The sequence below is a fragment of the Zalophus californianus genome, chromosome 5, assembly GCF_009762305.2.
Source record: "Zalophus californianus isolate mZalCal1 chromosome 5, mZalCal1.pri.v2, whole genome shotgun sequence".
NCBI lineage: Eukaryota > Metazoa > Chordata > Mammalia > Carnivora > Otariidae > Zalophus > Zalophus californianus.
Window position 1 is genome coordinate 136,736,847 of NC_045599.1, and position 16,284 is coordinate 136,753,130.

At 36.1% G+C, this 16,284-nt stretch overlaps 1 protein-coding gene across 4 annotated transcripts in view; it reads left to right on the plus strand.

The window, feature by feature from the left end:
• The window catches only part of CDH12 (cadherin 12), a 1,005,284-nt gene that overhangs the window by 742,731 nt on the left and 246,269 nt on the right, over window positions 1-16,284 (plus strand). For all 4 annotated transcript variants that reach the window (XM_027605549.2, XM_027605548.2, XM_027605550.2 and 1 more), the window contains one exon: window positions 8,204-8,620. In XM_027605549.2, the coding sequence (XP_027461350.1) occupies window positions 8,390-8,620 (231 nt within the window). In that variant the 5' untranslated portion in view covers window positions 8,204-8,389. The remainder of the gene's footprint in view (window positions 1-8,203; window positions 8,621-16,284) is intronic.

Below are 16,284 nucleotides of genomic sequence, written 5' to 3' on the forward strand. Positions count from 1 at the left end.
GAATAAAAGTATTTTATTTAATGCTGATAACTCTAAAGACATGTCTATTTTAATTAAACCAACAAACTTAACCTGGTTTTAATATTGAATGCTTTCCCAGATCATGGGAACCTAAAATTCATTTGGATTTAATTTCTATTATATTTCTGAGAACTTAATTTTATATAAGCACCTAATTTCCTTTAATTAAATAGAGCTCCTTGCCAATTAATTTTGACAGTACCACTTGTAGGCAGGAAATATCACATATCTACAACATATATAGACACATGAACATACAGACAGACACAAAATGATACTTTATAGCTTCCATTTTAAAATTGCTGCAACAGGGGTGCCGGGGTAGCTCAGCTGGTTGAGTGTCCTGGGTTGTGGATCATGGGATTAAGCCCAAGTGGGCTCTGCGCTCAGCAGGGAGTCTGCTTTAAGATTCTCTCCCTCTGTCTCGCCCCCCCCACCCCCCCCACGGGTGCCCTCATGCATATTCTCTAGTTCTCTCTCTCACTCTCTTAAGAAAAAAAAAAAAGCTGAAAAATTACCCCCCTGAAGTTTGGTCTAGGTAAGAGTTCTGAAGAAACCCTGGGTAGAACATTTACTTCTCAAAGGCATAGGGGAAAAAAGTCCTAGAAGGACTTTTGTTCCCCGGAGGCAAGAACTTTTGCAACACTTACAAGCCCTGATCCTGTAAAGACTACATTTGATAAACAAGGACAACTGTTTTTAATTGCTCAAAAATTGGGTTGCCACCTAAATGATATCAAGACTGGTGTACCCATCCCCCTAGGTTGAAATGTTTTTCCTTCTGGGTACATTTAGCTTAGGGAGAGGACTAAAAACTTCCTACAGGGTCTGAATATTAGCCTCTAATTTGATCAAATTTCTGATCATAGAATTATTAAATCTTTTCAAATATCTTGTCAGGTTTCAGCTGGAACGAACAGTAAATAGTTCTGGCAGTATTGAAAAACCTCATGAATTTTAGTTTCACCTTGGTTGTTTAAGAGAATAATATAATAGCACTTTACAGAAAGTCTCTCAGAATCCTGTCAGCTTTGGGAGGGGCTGATGTGGTGGGAGTTCTCATTCTGGAGTAGATATTGGGGCATTCAAACTGATTTTTGCATAGGGCTTTTGAGGATGATCTTTTTTCTGGTATCCCAGTTAATTGTGATGGAGACACCAATCCTTGGACCCACATTTTGATGACAGACCCTTAGGAGAGTGTAATGTGGGAGGTCTACATGTTCCTTTTATGTCTTTAATTTTTCATTAGCTTTTTGCAATGCATCTTTCAATGAGGTTATTTTGGAATCTTGAAACCTTTTGGAAGCTTTTACATGACAATTAAAATAGCCCATTCTATTTGTTTGATGTGGGAACCCTTACTTTCAGGTGCACTTTTTAAATAAAAGGTCTTGTTTAACTGGAATGTTCCCCATAACAGCCGTTGTAATTATAGGTGGTCTTTGGCAAAACTTTGCTATTTTTGTAAATATCTACAGCTTTCAGGACCACAGTTTGTATAAATAAAATAAGCAGATGTTCCAGGTTGTGCACTCAACTCTTTGGATATATAGGATTGCATTTCTTTTAGTTGGGCCTTTGGGTTTCTCAGAGCCAAACTAATACCTGAGAAGGACATGCCACAGGGTCTTAATGATGAAGGATAGTTGGAAGAAAGGCAGGTAGGGACAAGGGCCCCTGCCTTAATAGGGAACCACCCTTAAAAGGATTTTACACCACCCTGGAAGGAGCCCTCTACCCTTTCCCCCGTGATAGATAGATGACAAAATCCTGATTGGCTTATGGGTGCAGCGAGCATTAATTAGATTAAAACAGCTCACCAACAAGCCCATAAAACCCCCTAGACTTAGAACCTGTGATGGCAACCCTCTTGGATGCCCTCTCCCTTCAGGAGCTTTGTACGATTACTCAATAAATCTTGCTTTGCTACCCACCACTCTTTGTCTGGTCTACCTCTTTGTTCTTTGAAGTGGCGTGACCAAGAACCATGGGCATCAAAGGAAAAGAAATCCTGCAACATGACAGTATCTCAGAATTGCATGTAAATTTTCTTGAGATTGGTGGGCAACCTAGTAAAGATTATGTCAAGCAAGATTACCTTCCCTTAGGAAAAAAGCAGGGGGTTTTATGGGGCAGATTACCTCTCTCTAGTGCTGACTGGGAAATTCTAGCCTAACTGATTCAAAATTCCACTTCTGAGAGAAGTTGAAACTGCAATTTAGTCTTGGTTGGCTGTCCTGGGGTCAAGTTTTTGGTTTCTTTTCTTTTCTTTACTCTTCTTTGCCCCTTCCTTCCTTCCTTCCTTCCTTCCTTCCTTCCTGTGTGCAGTAGAGAGTAGCATCTAGACCTGTCAGAGAGCAAGGATCAATGAATGCCATAAATTAAGCTCATAGAATAATTATCACCTTGAGACATCTTTGTCTTACTCCTAAGAGGCAACAGAAATGGGTTTACTGTCTCTGCTTCACAGTGTTAAATTCATGAAATACAAGAGTTAGGATTAAGGTTTTGCTACATCAGAGAGGGTAAATTTCCTTTTGATGTGGGCTTCCTGGGACCAAGAGAGATATAGTAGGGAAGTTTGTCATTCCCAAGGCATACCAAGAACTACTTTAATTTCTGACAAATGGTTAAATATTTTGCAGAAAATCGTCTCTGTTAAAACCTTCAGAAAATTTTCCTAGAGTCAAATTCTTGAACCATCAGATTTGCCTAGAATCTTTAAGTCATTATGGATTGTAATGAATTTTATATAGTATGAAGGAGAAAATTTTAAATGTAAAGTTAAATCACATTTAAAAATTATGTTTTTAAGATAATGAGTTACATGAAGGCAAGTATAAGTTTATTATTGATATTTCAATAATTTCAAGATTACGTAAATTATTTTGTCATTTCTTTAATATGGAAAAGAAGGCCTCCCTTTGTATTATTTCAAATGAAAAGACCATTTATTTAAAAGATGGGGTAGGGGACTATAAATACTCTTAAAAAAAAAACAAACTTTAAGAAGTGCCCTTGAAAAATTATTTAATAGGGCACAGGCATAATCACCGCTAGTTATCCAAGATGCAGGTAGCCTTAGAGCGATCCTCATAATAAAGAATCATTTGTAATAACTAACATAGCTGTCAGTCTAATAAGACATCTAACAAAGACAGACCCTTTCAATGTAATTTATAGGAAATAGACCTTTTATCAGGAGCTATTCTTAGAAGCACACACGGCCAAGATTAAGTAAATAACAGAGGAAACCACAGGTTTGGCTATCTCTCAGCTTTGGAGACACATTTAATGGGTATTTCACACACAAGTATACCCTCCTTTGATATATGATCATTTTTAAAAAATCTCCCTTCTGCTAAAAGGAATGTTTGACTCCAGAGACTCATCGTCAGGTTTGAAAAGTCTTTAGAAAGCCACTTTGGCTCTACAAAAGTTTAGGAATGATGGACAAATATAAATTTTTAAACGCTATGCCCGAAATCCAGTATATGGAATAGAACACACCTCTGGTGATGTCGTTTATAACAAATATGTCTTCTTTTAGGTTCACATGTTTCCATAGGGTGCTGACACCTCAGAATAAGTCTGCTATTCTTGCTGTTATAACAACACCATTGGTGCTGGGGCAAGTGGTCCCAGCTTGATAGCTCAGTATAGTTTTTCCTTGTACTTTAGGCTTTGTTTCATGCCTGGGGGGAGTTGTTTCCCATTCACTTAAGAACCAGAGTCCTTCAATCTCCTTACATTACTTCCATTGTGATATAGCACTTTAAAAGCTCCCTGGCTGACAACTGTGGCCGGAGGCTGGGATCTGCTGGGAGCGGCATCAGGCACTGAAAATAGTATCTGTTCATCTGTTCACTAAAGGACTGCAGTGTTATAGAGTCCTGGCATGGATTTTTAGGATTATACTGCAGTAGTGTGAGTAGTGTGAGTTAGGAAGTTGCACACTCGCACACGTTCTAATTGAATGATGAATTTTATAAAAAAAATCCGTGATTTCATCATGTATATGGGCCACAGACATGAGAACATTTTTGTGTCCCCACAATTCAAATCTACTTAGCCTTCTCCTCTGGCTCACGCTGGCTTGCATGCCCAGATCAAGCTAAATGAGAAGAAGCCTGCACAGCTGGAATCCACCTTACCTTCCTCTCTGTAGGACACCTGCTTCAGGTCACCTGGCCTGTCTAGCACCTTGCTGGGTGGATTTGCTGGGGTGTCGTGCGATTTCTTAATTCTCATCCATTATCCAATTCTCTTAGCACACTAACCCTGCCAGTTTTTGCATTTCCCCCCTTGTCTCTGCCTAGAAATTATTTGTCTCTTTTCACATCCTTGTGTGTGAATACAGGGAGTCCCCCAATCTCTTGACTGAAAAGGAACTAAGTTGACCTGAAAGCTTGAGTTCACTAACTTTACAGAAGCTCTAAAGGAGTCAAAGTAAACTTAAGCTGCCCTAATATTGAAATAGCTGCTTCACTTTGGAAAAAATAATTTGGAAGCCAGGTCTGCAAGCTTATATTCCTTCTCTTGCTAGGATTTGAAACCCTTGGTGCTTTCAACTATTTATGCCTTCACTCATATAGGGGCAGAATACAATAGCACTTAAAAGGATGAACTCTGGAATCAGACTGTCCAGATTCAAACGTGCATGCTATGCGTTCATTTGTGGACCACGGCCATGTCATTTAAGTTCTTGTTCTTCCATTTCATTTGTGAAATGGGCATAATAATAGCACCCCCTTCACAGAGGTGCAAATGAACATGCATCTGTAATATAAATTATTACTATTGTTATTAATAAAAACTAAAGGGTTTGGAGAGCAGAAGGGATAAATGGCCAGGCTCATGCAGAGCTGGATCATGTAGGCCCTGTTAAGCTTATGTATATTGTATTAAAAATCCTAATTTCAAGATGAACTCTTAGCAACTTTCAAATATATAACCCCGTTGTTAACTATAGTGACCATACTGTATGTTAAGTCTCCAGTGTGTAGTGAGAAGGCTTTATGTTGTTAATTACAGATGTTTCTACTACGCTATGATATGTGAATTTCTAAAAAGCTTTGTATTCTGTAGAACTTATATTAAGACAACAGGATTCGGGACGCTTGGGTGGCTCAGTCATTTAAGCATCTGTCTTTGGCTCAGGTCATGATATTGGGGTCCTGGGATTAAGCCCCAAATCATGGGGCTCCCTGCTCAGTCAGAAGTCTGCTTCTCCCTCTGACCTCCCCCCCCCCGCCCCACTCATGTGTGCACTCTCTCCCTCTCAAACAAATAAATAAAATCTTAAAAATAAAAAAGCAGGATTCATGGGGAAAAAAATAAGATTATGTGCAAACCCCCAAACTTGTGAAGTCACCCCTAGCAATCATCATTCTCATGGAAATAGTAGCAAAAAGAAACTACTAATAAGTAAATTTCCCTTTAAATATAATATTTTATTTTAAGGAGAAAGTAATTTGATGACAGGGATAGAAGTAAGATTAAGCCTACTTAGAGAGAGAGAAGGGGGTGGGGCTGGACATAAAAGTGGGAGAACACATCATGCTAAGAGAGAATATGCGTTCAAACAAGGTCAAAGGAAAGAAAGAATGTGAACGTGAGGGAAATGGGGATCATATTCCACACTGTCCTCCATGGCTGCGGTTAACTCCAGCCTTATTACAATATTTTGTGTTTGGCTGTCATTTTTGGTCATGTGAATCATTAATGTGCTGAGGAATTAGTTTATGAAACAACATACTTTTCATGTTATAATCACGTTCTTCTCTACTTACCAATCATTTACAACCAATCCCCTGACGTTATAGACACACATTCTAATGTAAGAGAAGGGGAATGATGTCCAGAGATTAGAATTTCTGAACGATTACTCTAGTAGCGTGTCAAATCTCGGAATTTGGACACCTTTAACACCAAAGGGGAAAGGGTAGCTGGAACCAGGCTGGTGGTAGTGATGATGATTATACCCAGATGTCCAATATCGAAAATCCCTAATGAAAAATTGAAAAGACACTTTCTTGAAGACATAACCTTATGTGTCAATGCGCTCTAAACTGAGTTTTGATACTTCACGTCCCCACAAAAGGGGAGGAGAAAATTTTCACGGAATAAGAAAGCAAAAATACAACCTAATTACATATACCAGACTAGGTTTGGGAAGTCCGAGTTCCTGCCATCCATCTTTTCTATCCATGTTTATCTCCCCAGCTGTTCTGCATTTGCCTGGGCTAGGATTGCCGTGGGTATGGGAAGAAGCGTGGAAGAAATGGAAAGGTTAAGAAATTAGAACACTTTGAATGTTGGCATTAGTGATTTAAACTTGAGAACAGATGAGGAAGATATGTGCACTCTGCCTACACAGGCTTTTTGAAAATAGTGGCAAATATTCTCTGATCTCTTGGATGTATTGTCATATAGACATGATACATTCATGTTAGATATTTGGTTTTGAATGTTAAGAATAAGATATTTAAGTAGCAACCACAGTTTGTGATTTAAACTCTTGTTTAAAACAGTGCTGTCCAATAAAAAATAATGCAAACCACAAATGTGAGCTGCATATATAATTTTAATTTTCTAGTAAACACGTTAAAAAAGCAAAAAGATATAGGTGAAGTTCATTTTTATTCTCATTCAACCTAATATATCCAAAATAGTATCATGTCAACAACAAATGAATATAGAAATTGAGATAGTCTATATTCTTCTTATTTTGGTATTAATTCTTTGAAATTTGGTATATAAGTGAAAAATCTCAAATCACCACATTTCAACTAAATAGCCACATACGGCTAGTGGTTACCATATGGGACAATTTAGGTTAACTTGTTATGAGCGTTATTTTGCCAGAATGAAAAGCTGCAATTAAATATATGCCTACTTATGTTTTTGTCAGTCTCATCCCTTCACACAATAAAAAAATATCATATCCTCTTTTATTTCCTTTTTGGGGAGTATTCTTATAGAAGGCTTTCAGAGTATAACTTTTGGATATTTCCCATCTCATATCTTATTTCAAGCATGATTCCCACATTAAATGTTTAAATTTGAATATTTGTGAGGAATTCATTATAATTTTTGTTATGTTTTTTATGACTGGATGAGTGTTGAACTGCCTCATAGCTGACAAGTTGACAAGATGCCATGTTTCATAGATGTTTAATTAAACATATATTGATTTTTATTTTGGTTCCCTTGTTTTGGAAGCATTGTATACAATTTCTGGCCTCCAACATTTTTGGCTCTTGAAAAATTCCAATTTTAGGCTGTAGGCATCAAGCCCTGATGTGCCAAATGCACAAAACTGTGCTGGCTCAAGCCACATGCTTCCCGTGCCTGCTCACAGAGGATGGGCTGTTCTTGTTCCTTTAGTTCTCAGTGCAATTGTCACTTAAACCTGGCTTTTGCTAACTTAGGGTTTGCCATCAGGGATAGTCTGTCTGTTTGGCCGTTTTTTGTTGTGTTTTTTTTTTTTTTTCCCACAGCATTGGTAAATTTGGTCTCATTTGTGTATTTGTTTTTTATTTGTTTTAAATTTTTTTAAAGATTGTATTTATTTATTTGACAGAGAGCGAGAGAGGGTTTTTTTTTGTTTTGGGGGTTTCTTTCTGCTTATTTTTTTTTTCTTTTTCTCTAAATGTGTGATTCTCAATCTTGGCTTATTTTGCTTCTTCCAGGAGATATTTGGCAATGCCTGGAGAAATTTTTGATTGTCACAATTGGGAGGGGAGGATGGTACTGTCACTTATTGAACAGAGGAAAGAAATGTGGCTAAAAGTCAAATGCACAGAATAGCTCCCCAGTAACAACTATTCAACCCCAAATGTCAAAGGGTCACACTGTGAAACCCTCCTCTAACCTAGTTCACGTTAAAAATAGTGATCTGTGTTTTATCCTTAAAATGATTATTAAATTGAAGAAAAAATTGCTTCTGTTTATGATACACCTTTGGCTTCATCGTAACTAAAGCTTTGTTCAAGTCTGTAGGAAACTTAGTTTATCCAAGTTTGCAGGGTGCATAGCAGTGACCATTTAGCAATGCAAGTCTTTTCCAGGCTTTCCTTTTTATTTCTTTAAATGTTGGCAGACACAATGAGAGTTTTGATGACTACCATCAACTCATTCTGTCAATTTAATGTATCTTTGTTAATCTGTTTTATAGGTCCCTTTAGATGGAATGTAATACAGCAGAAGCCTTTTCATCAAAAGGATTAATGCCTGCATTTTCATTTCTGCAATAAAACACAAAGTTAAGTGGTGGAGGCCACAGACACCTCAAACCTGGATTCCACAATTCTACATTAAGTGCTGGAGTTTTTATTACTCTGCTGTTGGAAAGCCTTTGCCAATGCTTACAAGGAACTGCTTATCCCTGCTTCTCTGGGTCCTGTTTGATGGAGGTCTCCTAATACCCCTTCAACCACAGCCACAACAGACTTTAGCCACAGAACCAACAGAAAATGTTATCCACCTGCCAGGGCGCCGATCACATTTCCAACGAGTTAAACGTGGCTGGGTATGGAATCAATTTTTTGTGCTGGAGGAATACATGGGCTCCGAGCCTCAGTATGTGGGAAAGGTAATGGCGTTTCTTTTGACAACCACTTGATAGCAAGGGGGATTATGCATTTTGTATTGTGTATGGATGTTTTGCACAGGAGTTGAACAAACCAGTGACTAGAACACTGGGATTGAAATCTGAGAGACCTGGTTTCTCTTCCTGACTCAGTGGCCCGGTTAAGCTTTGGAACATCATTTAATCACCCTTTACCTCAAATTTCCCTGGTTTATTTTAATGAAATTAATATATATTTTGTTCCTATTCTTTCTTTTAATTTTAACATTATTTGCTAAAGACAAAAAGTTAAAATATTAAGTGTCATTAAAAACGTTATAGCACATTATTGCTCACAGACATTCTGGAACTGTTTACCAAGAAGACAGAGAAAAAATCCCCAGGCATAAAAATTCTCAACTGCTGTTGATATCCTTGAATGACCAGGATGTCTTCCTTTCCCTGCCCCTTAAGAACATGACATACCATTTGAAATGCGGTTTTGAAATATTTGATGTGGCTTGCTTATACTTTATAAATTATTTATTTATTATATGTTTTGCAAGCTATTTATGAAGCTATTTATGGCAAAAATAATAAGTGTTGAAACCCAAGTACATACACCTCAATCTTCAACACAGCATGTCAATTTTAAATCTTATTTTAAGTTTATTGAAATTTAAATTTTTTCAAAAAATAATTGATGGTAACTCTTCATTTCAGCACATTTATGCTTTACTGCTATTTTCCTTACATAAAATTTTTGACCCGTGTATAGAATGGATATAATTTATCATTGCCACCAAATTATTATTTTCCCAGAAAAAAATGAATATTTTATTTTGCTAGTTAACTGTTTTTAAATCTTCTAAAAGATTTTGCCATGGTTTTAATAAAAACATATATGCTTGAAAACAAAACAAAACAAAAATACATGCTTGAAGAGAGTTTAGAATAAATCCAAAGAGAGAAATAGAAAACTATAGTATGAGGAGTCCTAGGAAGCTGATCTAGAAGATTGTATTTATTGCACATTAATGTCCTCAGAGCTCTCTGGAAGCCTAAATTAATGAGAGTATGACGAGTCTTATGATTCCAATGGTAGGTCAAAGGAAGCAAATCCATTCAAGATTTAAATTATTTGCACTATATTTTTAGAATTTACCTTTTAGAAATGTGTTTAAAAACTATTGAATAATAGAGTGGAAAAGGTCTTTAAATAGAACCTTTGTTAAAAATGAACACATGGCCAAGGTTTCCCTGAGGTATATGGGGCCCCAGGCATTTGTTTTCTGTGGGATATCTATCTCTATATAAAATTTGAGTCATGCCAAGTCAGTCTTTGTGTACCATTCTGGCAGTCCAATTTTTAGTGATTTTGTAAAAAAATACACAATATCATTAAGAGAGGCAATCTCCTTGACAGACCGCCTACTAGGAATTAGGGCCTGGTCATGGGGCTCTGGGACAACTCCATAGGTATTAGTCCTGGAGCTCCCCAGGGTATCTGATAAAGCCAAAATTAAGTAGAAAGTCAGAGAGTGCCTTCAAGGGGAGAAATGGATACAGTCCAGCCCATGGCAACACACCAGATGGCATTGCTGCCCACAAATAGACCTGGAAAAAAGATGGGTCTCAGAAAATTTTGAGGAAAGCACTCTAAAACATGGAAATCCCGATGTCAGTGTACATTGCTTTTGCTTATATGATTCCCCTATATAATCATGAAATATAATCTTTATGGTGAGATAATTTCATGTTGTTATGGTACACTTGTTTTTTATGAGTTAATGTAATATAGGGATCAAGTTTTGAAATGTAAGACAAATGGATGGGTAACACAGCTCTGAAATTCTGCCTCATGGGTATTAATATTCTTAGCTCTGCTTATGATGGAAACTAGACATCACATTGAGGTTCCTGGCAAGTGTATAATGAGAAAGTATTCTCTCTGGTTTTGATTGAAGCAGATTCATAGCCTTTAGTTGCCTGAATCTGAAGTGAGAAGATTGTTGAAAAATTAATGAAACTGACTTTTATTCTATCTTAGAGTAGCATTTCACCTAGGAATTGCATATCCAAATTTTGTTTGATACTCTGGAATCATACCTTTGTAATTACTACTGTAGAATAGAATTCATCCAATTCATTTCAAAGATGAATTAGTATTTATATGTAGATTTTAAAGGAGTAGATCTAAGATCTATTATTAAATGAAAACGACATTATTTTCAGTCACACATTTGTAATGTGTGATGAAAACCTGTGGCTCTCCCACAATACATGTTCCTAATGCAAATGAAACAATAGTAGCCATGGTTTCCTTTCCACATGGAAACTAATTAAAGTTTAATTAAGTTTGTCTTGATGCGTCTAGATGTGGGAATAATAATATGATAACATCGGGACCAATTCAAGCCATTATATGTATGTGTGTAAACATATATAAATATATTTATGCTTCTGCTCTTTTTAGAAAGGCATTGAGACAGTTTGCAGAAAAATAAAATATTATAAATAATATAGAATTGAAGGCTAAGGAAGAAGAAAAATGAAAAAGTGCAAAGCATAGCGTTCATAGTGGATTAGTTAAATACGCAGTGGGTTAGTAAAATAAAACTAAACTACTATAATTGAGCCTCAAATTTAATTTTATGGTTTATTACAGCACCAGCATCTATGGGAAACATTAATTTGTACAGTTCTTATTACTGAAAGTTCCACTTATTGAGAAGAAAATTCTATGTCCCTAGCTGCAAATCTAAAAGAATTTATACATGTGGGAATGTGTAGTCAGGATCTAGATCGGCTTAGATGTCAATGTTGACATTCTTGCAAGAAAAACCACACTGTGGCATTGCTTATAATGAATATTACTTTATTTTATATACAAAGAAATCATAAGAGTGTCCAGAGATAAAGCCAATAATTCCCTCAAATAGACATTTTGGATTTACGACAATACTTGGATAAGTGTAAAATGCATAGTAATACAGAAATTAATTTGATCAGCAAAAATTTTAATTCAGATGCTATCAGTTGCTCATAGTTCCCACTAAAAACAAAAACAAAACAAAACAAAACAAAAAAACTTCATATTATTAAAGACACACACACACACACACACACACACACACAATGTACACAACACATACTCGCAGAGTAAGCTGGATACTTTCACCAACATATATAACTGGGTGCCTACGTCTGGGCAGTACTACATTATATCATAGCCTCAAAGTGTGCATCAAGAAAATTCTGCCCAATTATCCTCAAAGAATAATTTAGGAAATTGAGTTATCATTTTGGATGATCTTTCTTAGCAGTAATTCTTAAATTTAAATTGTTTAAAATGGGGCGCCTGGGTGGCTCAGTTGGTTAAGCCACTGCCTTCGGCTCAGGTCATGATCCCGGAGTCCTCGGATCGAGTCCCGCATCGGGCTCCCCCTTCTCTGTGGGGAGCCTGCTTCTCCCTCTGCCTCTGCCTGCCACTCCCCCTGCTTGTGCTCACTCTGTCTCTCTCTCTCTCTATGTCAAATAAATAAATAAAATATTAAAAAAAAATAAATGCAGTATCCTGCATTTAAAAAAAATTGTTTAAAATGGCAAGAAGATTAAAAAATGAAACATATATAAACCCTAATTCTGGAAGCATCTGTTCATTCAACATATGTATATTTTTTTTTATTGAGTGCATTACAATTTGCGAAAGTGTTAAGCCTGGTAGGGATCAATTTCATTATGAAGGTCTCTAGATTACAATTATAACTGGTAAGCTTTACTTAGTGCTTACTTTGGGCACCGTTTTAATTGCTTTGCATTCATAAAATTATGTAATCTTCAAAACAGCACTATGAAGAAGATTTCTAGTAGTCCCATTTCACATACCAGAAAACTGAGACACAGAAGAATCAGGTAACTCTCCCAGGACCCAACAGGCAGTACATGCTGAAACTAGGGTTTTAAGTTACAGAGTTTAGCCCCATTACACCAGAAAATACCACAGTTTGTTATCTTACAAGGATATTAAGTGCTAACAATCATTTCAATACTCTGTTGAAAGTACTGTAATGGAGATCCTATTAGGGATTGTGGAGACAAAGTCAAGTCTTTGACTATGTCCAGAAGATGGAGCAGTTTAAGAAAGCCTTCACAGATGAGGGAGCACCTGAGATGCATCCTGAAAGATGAGTCCATTTTTCTCAGAAGAGAGAGTCTGAGGGAAAGTTTTATAAGTACTGAGGCTTGAAAATTCAAGGTGAGGCTTAAATAACCATATTTCAATATAGTCAGAGAATGTGAAGCCAACTGTTTAGGGTAGGTAAATACAGAAAGTATTAGCAAGGCTCAATTCTGATACCAAGATCAGTATTATTTTATTTATTTATTTATTTATTTATTTATTTATTTATTTATTTATTTATAAATTGAGGTATACTTGACATATTATATTAGTTTCAGGTGTTCAATATAATGATTCAATATTTGTGTATATTACAAGATGATCACCACAATAAGTCTAATTAACATCTGTCACCATACATCATTACAAATTTTTTTCTTATAGTTAGGACTTTCAAGATTTACTCTCTTAGGGGCATTTGGGTGGCTCAGTTGATTAAGTGTCTGACTCTTGGTTTTGGCTCAGGTCATGATCTCAGGGTCCTAGGCTGGAGCCCTACATCGGGCTCTGTGCTTAGTGCAGTCTGCTGGAAATTTTCTCTCTCTCTTCTCCTTCTTCTCCTCCCCATGCTCGTTCTTTGTCTCTCTAAAATAAGTAAATAAGATTTTTTTTTAAGATTTTATTTATTTATTTATTTGATAGAGAGAGAGAGAGAGAGAGACAGAGAGAGAGAGCAAGACTGTGCAAGCAGGGGGACCTGCAGAGCGAGAGGGAGAAGCCGACTCTCTACCAAGCAGGGAGCCTGATGTGGGGCTTGATCCCAGAACCCTGGGATCATGACCTGAGCTGAAGGCAGACACTTAACCGACTGAGCCACCGAGGCACCCCAGTAAATAAAACTTAAAGAAAAAGATTTACTCTCTTAGCAACTTTCAAATATTCAATACATGTTATATATTACAGTATTATTTTTTCTTAAAGGTGTCACGATCCACAAAGATGTCTTGGTTGAGGATTCACATGGACAGAGTTGCAGTTGTAGAATGAGCACTCAGAGTGCCATTTAAAACACTCACTGGAGGTGGGGGACAGGCATGGAGATAGGGAAAACATATAGGAGAGGGTTACGGTAGGCTTGTCCAGGAAGTAATGAAGAGAATGGGATATTAGAGATGAAAATTTGAAAGGTAGACATATTATAAAATATTTCAAGGTCTTTGGGTAATGGGAATATAAAGGATGAGACAAAACATTAGTGGATAATAGCATGTAGAGAATGTAGGATTGGGAGTAGTAATTTAAGTGACTCAGATTTCTGACTTTGTTTTTCTGGTATCCAGTATAGGTCTGGGACTAGAGTAAGAAACAAAATGATCACTGTCAGACATTATGCATCCATAGTTACTTTTATTTTATTTTTTTAAAGATTTATTTATTTGAGAGAGGAAGAGAGCAGGGGGAGGGGCAGAAGGAGAGGGAGAGAGAGGGAACCCTCAAGAAGACTCCCCACTGAGCAAGGAGCCCAATGCAAGGTTCACTCCCGGGGTCCCGCAATCATGACCTGAGCCGAAATCAAGAGCCAGCCACTTAACCGACTGAGCCACCCTGGCAGCCCTCCTTAGATGTACCCAGGTGAAGTATCTCATAGATATTTACATATGTTAATCTAGAGTTCACAAAACAAGCCTATGTTAGAGATACAGATACAGGAGTAAATGGTATACAGGTGGTAGTCAAAATCACACAATTGGGTAACACACTCCAGGAAAAATTGCAGAGAAGGTATGTGAACCCTGACTTTTAACTGAAAAGCGAGTGAAGTAGACTTAGATACATCTATTTACTGAGAAGCAAAACACAAATATTAAATAGTGCAGTGGAAAATAAACTGAATGTTTTGGGTGTAACAAATGAAATTCATGGGTCAAATTAAATAATGACTGAAAAAGCCTCTTCTGGTTTTGTCAATGAGCCAGAGGCGACCTTTGTCAAAATGATTTAAAGATTTTCTTTAGACCTTAAAGAAAGATGAAAGGAATGTGTACAGCCAATAGATTTCAAAAGTATAGTTGAAAGACATTGATCTATGCCCTATTTATGTGCCTGGTTTGATCTGATTGGCATCCTGTTAGGGTTCTCCAGATAAACAAAAGAAACAGGATATGCATGTATATGTATATGTATGTATGGAGAGTCAAAGAGAGAGAGAATTTTATTTTAAGGAATTGCTCCCCCATGATTGTGGAGATTCAAGTCCAAAATCTGCAGGGCAGGCCAACAAGCTAGTGATTCAGGGAAGAGTTGCAGATATAAGTCAAGGCAATGACAATAGAATTTCTTTTCTTTTCTTTTTATTTTTTTGTAATTATATGTAGAATTTGGTTTGGGATTAGTAAAATAAATAATAAGAAGAAAAAAGAAAGAAGAGATAGCATGATAGTTTATTAACTATTAATTAAAATAGATCTAATGGCATTGTAAAAATAATTTGCCTATCCAGAATTTCTTCTAAACTAATAAAATATTTAAAAATAAAGTAAGCTAACACAATACTAGGATGATATTTTGATTCATATATATAACCCTTTACATAAAATGTAAATTATATTACAGAGTTATACTAACACTTTTAAAATGCATTTTCTTGGCTTGACATTTTATCTATTATCTATCTGGCTCATGAGTCATGTAGTTCTTTTATTTGTTTGTTTGTTTTGTTTTGTCATGTAGCTTTTTGAAAAACCCATTTTCATGGTGCAATTTACTCCTAAAATTTGAGCTTTTGATATCAGAGTAATTCTTGTTCATTTGAGAGTCAGTGTTCATAATATCAACCCAATCTTTATACAAAATCGAATGCATCCTCTTGACTCTGGCCTCACTTACTTACCTGAGAATCTTGCAATGTATTCAAGTACTCTAAATCAAGATCTTTTTCCTAATCCATTCTGCTGTCAAATGGCTTAACTTTGATGCTAATCAAAGCATCATTAGCTATGTGCTCTTTCTGTAGCAAAAAAAAAAAAACAGAAGGAGCTACTCTCGCTCTTTTTTAAAGCCTTTTTAGGTAAACCTGATATTTTATTGCCCACCTTGGTTCTTAAACATATCTCTAGTTTCATAGTTTCTCTCAAAAACTGAAGCTGTGTTTGAAATAGTCATCTTGGATATGATTAGATAGCTATACATTTAAGAGGAAAATGGACATGGAATCTGAACAAATAAATAACACAATATACTAAAGTTCTTATCAAACAGTTAATGCCCATTGTATGTCCGTTCTTCTCTCTCCTTTACAATTTATTTCTTGCTTCTAGCATACTAGTTATTCATAATATCTTTAAATCAATATATGAATAATTAAACCTTTGACCAATATAAATAAATATAAAAAATATATATAAACCAATATATGAAACAATAAACCTTTATGGCACAGCTATCTTTAAATCAATATATGAATCCCTAAAAACAGTATTTCAAAAATAGCATGGACAGCATGAAGATTTGAGACTTACTTTATTTATTTTTTTTAAATTTTTATTGTTATGTTAATCACCATATA